General features: G+C 42.3%; 1 protein-coding gene across 1 annotated transcript; it reads left to right on the forward strand.

The window, feature by feature from the left end:
* Positions 1-3,493: 3,493 nt before the first annotated feature.
* LOC148027271 (putative laccase-11) lies at positions 3,494-6,821 on the forward strand. The gene is made up of 7 exons (XM_087691847.1): positions 3,494-3,741; positions 3,957-4,108; positions 4,259-4,503; positions 4,700-4,828; positions 5,227-5,816; positions 5,952-6,312; positions 6,515-6,821. Exons 1-7 carry the CDS (start codon positions 3,619-3,621, stop codon positions 6,643-6,645), a joined length of 1,731 nt encoding a protein of 576 aa, XP_087547973.1. The 5' UTR covers positions 3,494-3,618; the 3' UTR covers positions 6,646-6,821.
* The last annotated feature ends 2,199 nt before the right edge of the window (positions 6,822-9,020 follow it).

The raw sequence follows: 9,020 nt of genomic DNA on the forward strand, positions 1-9,020 counted from the left end.
AGAAAAGAAGAAATAAAACAATAACAACAATCTCTCCCTTCCTCTCTCTCTCCCTCCCTCCTCCCTTTGCCTCTCTTTCTCTTTTTCCCTATTATATTGTTTAATGTTTTCTCCCTCGCTCTCTCGTTTCTTCTTTCCTTTTCTCTCTTTCTTTTCCTCTCTTTCTCTCTCAATATGATTTTTAACAAAAACAAGTAAAAGAAAAGGAGAAAACAAAAACAAAACAAGATGGAACAATGCACTCACCACAAAGGCCCGTGGATGGATTTGGTGGCTCCTCTTCACAACAACGGCTCCTCTTTATCCTCCATACACTTCCTTCTCTTCTTTGCAAATGGCAGCGGCAGCAGTGAGAAGCTTTCCTTCTCCCTCTTTCTCTCCCTCTCCCTCTCAGATGCAAGATGGAGTTCGCTCTCCCTTTTGCTCTCTTTCATTCGTTCGCGCAAAATAACGTACTTGGGTTTTGACCTGCGTTTTTTCGTCTGAGTACTGTCACTATTTGCGACGCAAATAGCGACGTCGCTAATTTGCCTCGGAAAGCGCCATTGCTATGCCTCTATATCCTTGTAATGTTACTTATGCAGTTTTATAAGTTGAATGTAAAAGACAGTTCATGTATGACTGTATACATCAATAAGTTCAAGAGCCTTAAGACTCAACTAGCAACTCTTAAAAAGAACATTAACGAGGATTAGGCAATAGCACTGCTACTTGCAAGTGTTAATCATGAACCATATGAGAACCTTGTTTCAATACTAAGTAATGTTCCCAATCTCTCACTTAAAGATATTGAGCACTCTCTTCTTGATGAAGATAACAATCATAAGAACAAGAATACAAAAGATAGTATCCCATCATCTAGGGAAAATCTCGTATACACCAAAGGAGCTGCTGGACCCAAAGGAAGAGGTCGAGGACTCAACACCGACAACAAAAATCAAATGACATGTAGTTATTGTTGTAAAACCGACCATATAGCCAATGAATGTTTCCACAAGGAAAGAGCACAGTGGATACAGAATGATCACCACCAGAACCAATTCATGAATGAAGAAGAAGAGAAAGATGCTTCTACTACCATCAACAACTTTGACAGATTGTTCTAAATAAATTTTCATTGTATCTTTCATATATTTTTTGTTTTCCCATAGTCGATCTCTATTTTTCCCTGAGTGGATTTGCTTTGTAAAAGCCCTTAGCAAAGTTGTAAAGTCTCAAACTTTAACTCAACTAGGCTACCTATGAGCTAGTCTCCCGGGCCATGACATCATGAAGGGAGGGGCAAAAGCCAACAAGTGTAGGAACTCATCATTTGAGAGGGGGTGTTGAGAAATGACACATGATGTATGCTCCAAGAAGGGATGTCCTGAATCCCATATGCACAGTGAGGAGAGTGGAACAACCCAACTTCTATAAAGCATTGTACTTGACAATGGAATGTAGCAATATCATGATGCTTTGTACTTTCACTTAGTGACTTGTTAGTGTCAATTCATTACACAAGATTGTCTTTATGAGTCCAAGCTAATCTATCTTGGAACCTAATTTTCTTGTGCAACAATTGGTCTCTCTTTGTCTATGTTAACATGAGTCTTGACTTCATCTTTCATCCTCCATAACTCCTACCATGCTCTAGATCCATGTTTTAACACTAGAGTAATGTCAGCTTCATATGAACCTCAAGAGGTGGAGCTATGGCTACCAACGATGAAACCTTTCTGTAGGTAACTCGAATGAGAGTTGAAGCAATGCCAAGCTCATAGAGAAGAAGTCTTTGATACCAATTCAAGGGAGAAGTCCAAGTAAAAGCACAAGCAAGAGAGATGGAACTATTGCAGATAGAGCAAGAGAATAAGAGAGAGAGACTCAAGATGTGGAAACTCCAACATTAGCAATGTGTGACTAGCTTTCCCTTTATTCAAATGTCACTGAAAGAATAAAGAATGAAGTGATAGTGATGGACGGCCACCGCCTATAGTGAATAGGTGCAGATACTGTCACTGTAGTAATATACTGGCAACTAGGCACATGCGCCTTTACTCCCAAGACTGGGTACCCTCAGATTATTATTTTAGATTTGCTAAATGCAATGATGACTACATTAAGTCGCTTCCATCTTGGGTGCTCTTCTAATTGGAAGATGAGCCAACTATTGAAAGTCATAGTTTCCCAAACATCAATTTCATGTTGGAGGGCTCTTAATATGCATTTTTGTTGCCATTTGGTTAGCTATTAACATCTGGTTGGGCAAACCTAATCCTCCTTCCTCTTTAGGGAGAGTGCTATCTTCCCAGGCGACCTTCGGTAATGCGGACCTATCACTATCTCCTGACCATAGAAGTTTTTGGCTAAGCTCTCAAGTAGTTTTAGCCTGTTTAAGTACTATTCTCCTCCCTAAAAAGGAGAATGGCAGACCTTTAAGATACTCCAACTTCCTTTTTACCTTTCGTGTCACGTAGTCCCACCTTTAATAAGAGTGGCTCCAAACCCCATTCGAATGCCTAGAAGTGTGAATATCTTTACTTCTAGTAGTTCCTTACATCCCTCATCCATTATTGGGGAACTATATTTGATCCCAGCTCCGAAATATTTTGTCTTGCATTAGGAGCTGTAGTTAGTTTTATTCTAGCAGCACTCCCAACTGTGGAAAAACGTCCTTAAAACGTTATACAAAGCAATTCTTCCGAGCTGTGAACTGTGGTTGAACGGGCCCGGGGGAAAGCCAAAGGTCAAGCTTCTAGACGGGTTCACATCCGCTTTGACACCCTTCCCACGCTCCATGCCCATAGGGAATTATAGAATTGGTCAATGAACTGTAATCTCTGCACACAAATCTATCTATCCACGTTATCATAAGTTAAAGAGTGCGTTGAAGTCGATCATCGTCCGAGAATGCGCTGAAGTCTAAACATTTAGGGAGAATATGAGGGACAGAGTGGCCAGGGCCGGCGGGGGTGTTGCGGTGGTCGTGGGTGGAGCGAGTGGGTCAGTGTGTGTAAAACACAGCTTTCACGCGGTAGATGTCAATCTAGTCAAAAGCTCGCATTCATTGGCGGTGTAGATAGGACATTGTTTTCCCAAGATTAGAACATTGTTTTCCCAAGATGTATGCAGGGCTGTCAGAGACTGGCAAACATCAATGTCCATCAGTGAGTATGCGGTTACTCGTTTAGCTTGGAAGATATCACTGTAGATTGAAATTTGAAACTCCTGAGTCCTCCTCCTCCGTCTTCTTCTTCTTCTTGCATCTGGATTCTGAATGTTAATCGCTTGTCGTCTTAGTAATAGTAGAATTATTATTCCTGAGATTGTTAATGTTAGTAGTATTAATGTCCTTCGTCTTCTTGTAAGACTAAGTTCCCTCTATCTCCGCGTTGACTCCCTCCACCACCACCCTTCAGGTTGGACTTTCAGAAATTCAGCGCCTCTCTCTCTCTCTCTCTCTCTCTCACAGAGGCAACCACGTCTCTGTAGTATGTACCTGCCTATATATATTAATGAGCGCACAGTATCCTGCATTGAGATGTACAGAACGTCCTTGCATTCCAGCTTTCTTATTATCAGCTCTGCTGCCCTCCCGTCTCCTGCAAGCTTCACCATTAGTTTTGTTTTGTGAACATGAATAAACCAGTCATCGCTCTCCTTTCCATCGTTGCAATTCATTTGGCCTTTTCCCTTCTCCTCTTGCAACATCGTCAGCTACATGCAGAAGCGGCAACAACTCATCAGCTAGACTGGAAGGTATGATCTTTCTCACCATTTAATAATACTGCAATTGATCTACAACCTATAAAATCATGAGACTAATGAACTGATCAGCTCGCGCATGCTGTTATGCTGCTCTAGCCTAGGAGATTCCCTCAGTAAAACTACCCCGTCCTAGATGTATAACTAGCCTTCATACGGAGTGTTCTCTTTTGATGCTAATCGAGGTTCGATCTTATTTTACAACCCAGGTTCAATATGCCAACTACACACGCCTTTGCCACACAAAAGCTCTTATTACAATCAACGGTCAATACCCGGGCCCAACAGTCTACGTGAGAGAGGGTGACACAGTGATTGTGAAGATCACTAATTTGGTAGCCGACAATATTACCATCCACTGGTATAAGAAAGAAAATCTGTTGCTCTCTTTGATAGCAATAATACAGTCCTTTTATATAAATGATATTGTAGAAGCTCGATCTAAATAACATTGTGATAAGCAAACCTTTGGTGATCTTGTTAATCGCGGTGAATGTTATAATGTGGGCAGGCATGGTGTCCGCCAGGTCCTCAGTGCGTGGGCCGATGGGCCAGCCTATATCACTCAGTGTCCCATCCAGACTGGCAACTCTTACGTCCACAAGTTCCAAATAATCGACCAACGAGGAACCCTCTTTTGGCATGCCCATATTAGCTGGTTGAGAGCCACCGTGCATGGGGCCTTCATCATCCTTCCCAAGCAGAACGTTGTCTACCCTTTCACAGCTCCCAATAACGAGATTCCTGTTCTTGTAGGTAATGCTTTATACAATCAATTAGCTTGTAGATACTAGATATATGTATTCTGCTCAGTCGAGATCGTCATGGCCGATCAAATAGGGCTTATGCACATTGGGTGCGCAAACCCGGACTCTAATTACATTTGCAGGCATAACTACTAGACCCAGTCATATGATATAACACTTACTGACCTGCAACTCGTGATCAACAGGTGAATGGTGGAATGACAATGTTGAAGATGTCATTGCCCAAGCATTACAGATCGGAGGAGGTAGCCAAGTTTCGGATGCTTTGACAATAAATGGACAACCTGGTGCCCTATACGATTGCTCACTGGCAGGTATGCTACGATTTGGCACGACGAGTAATTTGGTCTCTCTAATCTTATATAACCTAGAAGCGTAGCACATGTGTCCACCATTTCATTGCGTCCGCCTCTGTGTAACTGGCCTTAATACCTAGGTAGTAGCCTCACTGCATCAGCTTGAAAAGAAAAGTTCAGCAAACCTTCAAGCTAGAGGCCTCATATTATTATTACCTTGTCTCTTACATTTCCCGACAAGGTAACACTCGACGGAGAATATTGTTATATTTTCTCTTGTCGATGCTACTACGTGGACCAATTCTCCTTTAAACTTGGGTACTCATCTTAATGGTGATGTTTTTCAAACCTGGATACTAATCGTGTCCCTCGTCACTAATTGAAGCTACCATATGGTCAATTACAACTTGATGCAGATACTCCGGTGTTCAATGTGGTGCGCGGGCGAAGATACTTACTGAGGATCATCAACACGGCGTTGAGCTTCCAGTTTTTTGTGGGTGTGGCCAACCACACCCTCACGGTAGTGGAGGTCGATGCGGAGTATACGCTGCCCTACCAGACAGACGTGGTTGTGGTGGCACCTGGGCAGACTACCAATGTGCTCTTCACGGCCAACCAGCCGACAGGCCAGTATTTCATATCGGCTACTGTTTTCTCACCAGTGAACCCGGCGGTCGTCCCTTACCCCACCAGAGCCGCCACCGCCATACTCCGATACAATGGAGCCAGCACTGTGCCTTCCACGAATTTGCCCATGCCCAGTTTCCCAGCCGTGAATGACATTGCGTTCGCGGCGAAATTTTCTCAGAGCTTGAGGGGCCAATCGTATTCTAGAGGTTTTTACTACTACAATGTACCCCAAACCGTCGATGAGAACCTCTTCTTCACAGTTGGCTTTGCCTTGCAACCTTGCTCCACGTGCTCTGGCCCCATCCCAGGCAACCGATTCTCTGCATCAATTAACAACGTCACCTTCAGCACACCATCCGTTTCCCTTCTTCAGGTACGTTACACGTTTCTAGCCAGATTACAATAAAGAAATTTGCAGCTCGAATATATGAATAATTAGAATCATGAAGGCCGGGTGGAATTGGGCATCCGATGTATTAACGTTGACCTATTGTTTAAATTGGTGCAGGCATACTACAATCACATCAACGGAGTGTACACGACAGATTTCCCGGACACGCCCTTGTTCGTGTACAACTACACGGGGGTGGATCCCAGCAACATGCAGTCGGTGGTGGGGACGAAGGTGAAGGTGCTGGAGTTCGGGACCAACGTGCAGATCGTGCTCCAGGATACGGCCACGCTCGGATTCGAGAGTCACCCCATCCACCTCCACGGCCAGAACTTCTACATCGTAGGGACGGGCTTCGGCACCTTCAATGCTTCCTCCGACCCCAAAACCTTTAACCTCGTGAACCCCCCTTCCCGCAACACAGTAGCCGTCCCTTTTGGAGGCTGGGCGGCCATCCGTTTCAGGACAACCAACCCTGGTATGCTGCATATACCGTATTAAATATAATGACAATTCATTCACAGGACAATTTAATTAAGATTATCCCATTAATCAATCTTCCATGAAATTGAAAGTGATTATTGAGGTTTACGCACTCGGCTTGCTCTGCTAAAGTGCCCTACAAGCCCTTCCTATGTACTCCACTTCGACTCACTAATGGTTCCATTGATATGGTGCAGGTGTCTGGTTCATGCATTGCCACCTTGACCTGCATGCCTCATGGGGCATGTCCATGGCTTTTATTGTCAAAAACGGAAGGCAAAGCGACCAAATATTGCCACCTCCTCCCACAGATCTTCCTCCTTGCTAGCTTGACAGAATTTAGCTTTTCACATCAGCACAGCCCGCGCTTGTACATCTCCCTCTAAAATGCGATCCTTTAATCCATAATCTTATTCGAATGGATTAATTCACGCTCCATTTATATTGATGTATCCTGTAAGCAATAATCTTATTCAATGAGCAATCCTCAACCTCGACATCAAAGCCCCTTCGACAATGCTATCCAATCACAGAAACAATGAAAAAGCAGTAGATGCTACTTGCAATGCATTCTTTCTTTTTCCTTATGTCGATGGGTCAATATGAAATCATGCTTCGATAAGATCTTCTATCCTTATCCTCCTTGGTAAAGTTCTATGAGAACGGTGGCTCTTTAAGCTAAAATCTAAACGTGGGGGCTCTAGGTCAAAAGTATCCCGTCCCGTCATTCTTGAGCCCCCGGTATCGCAATCAGAATAGTATTCACCTACAATTTGACGTTGTGGCGAAGCCGTGCTCTTTGAGTGTCTTCTAAGGTCCCTTACAGACTGTGTGGACGTCCTCTTCTCACGGAAACCTTTGTTCTCTTTGAGAACATCAAAGAGAAATAGGTTGGATGAAAGCAAGGTAGAGCAGACCTTTTCTAGTCCGCCCTAGATCCCTCGCCGAAGAAGGACCATAACCTCTAGCCTCTAATTTATATTAATTGGATTCACCGACTAGGCCATCGCTAATGGCAGCTACCTTGCGCATTATTTTTTTCATATCGCATTTCGTCGTAAAGGGACTGAAGGTACTTTACAGCCCAGACTCGCGCAAGTAGATCAACTTATGCGTTCTGGCATAGTTTTCTTCATATCGCATTTCGTAAAGGATTTGAATTTTGAAGCTACTTTACAGCCCAGACACGCGCAAGTACATCAACTTGTGCCACGCACAGGTCGACCACCCCGTTCACATGATCAATGCCTTGGGACTGCATAGAGAAGAGAGAAGCAGGCGAAATTGGGTTCCAATGGAGAGAGAGCACTAAGTGCAAATTGATAAGCGAATACCTGAAAGACACGTCACCTTCACTTGCACAGTGAGACATAATACCAGCCACACCATCGACTACCACAAGTCAAATTGCGTGTGTCCCATCCCATATCCCACCAATTCACAGTAATAGCTCGTTGATAGCCCACGATGTATCCTATCAGCGTTGCTCATATTGCATGTCAAGTTAGAACATTTGGTGAAATTTGCCATCCTCTTTATAAGAGGATCAATTGGAAATAATTACTAGATCGATGGTACTTTGACTTTATGGATGAAGCCATTGTTTGAGGTGTCTAACCATTTGCGGTGAGGTTCATACTAATTGTTCTTTCCTCATCTTGGAGAGCATTCATTACTACACAATCATTGATTCAATATCTTCATCTTCAACCTCTTTTCACCCAAGTTTAAAAGTAATAGGCCATTCAAGGTGCACTCTTATCATTCCCCCTTGCTTATCACAAGTTCTTATCATGTATAATATAACCAATTAATCGTGTTTACAAGTGGTCCAAGGGGGTGGAGAGGCATGTTTCTATACGATGTATGTTGAAAAATGTAACTTTGTTTAATAATGTGATTGCATTAATATAGTACATTAGGCATTTAGGTGACGTGACGTAGCTTTCTAGCTAATCTTCTTCAGGGCTCTAAAAACCACTCTAAACAAAGAGTTGTTTTTCCTTACACCTTTACAAAATAACAAAACCACATCTTTACAAGCTTTCAAATTGAGAGGAGTCAGCCTAATAGTGCTATAAAAATTAACAGTGTTTCTATGCCTCCATAGGCTTTTGATTACAATAGCCTTGCATGAAAGTTCACTACCTCAATCCATTTTCTACTTCTTCTCCATACTTTCTTAGCTTCTTTGCAATTCCAAGCCATGTCACAATGAACTTTTATTCATTCCCTATAAAGGAAATCTTATGAAATGTAGGAAATTGGATGATATTTCCTATATATGCATTCATATATTCCCTACATATAACTAGGGAATTTAATTCTCCACATCTACTAGTAGGGAATTACACATCAAAATAGAAAATTTCCTACATTCTTTCAAAATTCACATATAAGAGAATATGATCATGTGTTTCCCACTTCTAATAGTAGAAAATTATAAATCACTTTAGTGAATTCCTATGTTCTCTAAACATTTCCTATATAAGAGAATGTAAGAATATCATTTTCCACTTCTGGTAGTAGAAAATTATATGTACATATAGAGAATTGCTTGCATTCTCTCAAAAAGCTCTTTGTATAAGAGAATACAAGGAATTGAAGCATTGGTTTAGGTATTTAAGATCTAGCACTTTTAAGAAAGTGTAAATTTGTTAAAGTTGGGATTGAACTTATGGAGATGAACCTTAGATTTTCTAA

The sequence above is a fragment of the Lygodium microphyllum genome, chromosome 13 (genome assembly GCF_053477565.2).
Source record: "Lygodium microphyllum isolate KBCC chromosome 13, Lygodium_microphyllum_v1.1.10, whole genome shotgun sequence".
Lineage (NCBI taxonomy): Eukaryota > Viridiplantae > Streptophyta > Polypodiopsida > Schizaeales > Lygodiaceae > Lygodium > Lygodium microphyllum.

Excerpts from the sequence above, each read along its gene's own strand:
- LOC148027271 (XM_087691847.1), top strand. The coding sequence starts at position 3,619 with ATGAATAAACCAGTCATCGCTCTCCTTTCCATCGTTGCAATTCATTTG. Across the intron at positions 3,742-3,956 it reads CTCATCAGCTAGACTGGAAG|GTTCAATATGCCAACTACAC; the intron begins GTATGATCTTTC and ends TTTACAACCCAG. Across the intron at positions 4,829-5,226 it reads ATACGATTGCTCACTGGCAG|ATACTCCGGTGTTCAATGTG; the intron begins GTATGCTACGAT and ends AACTTGATGCAG.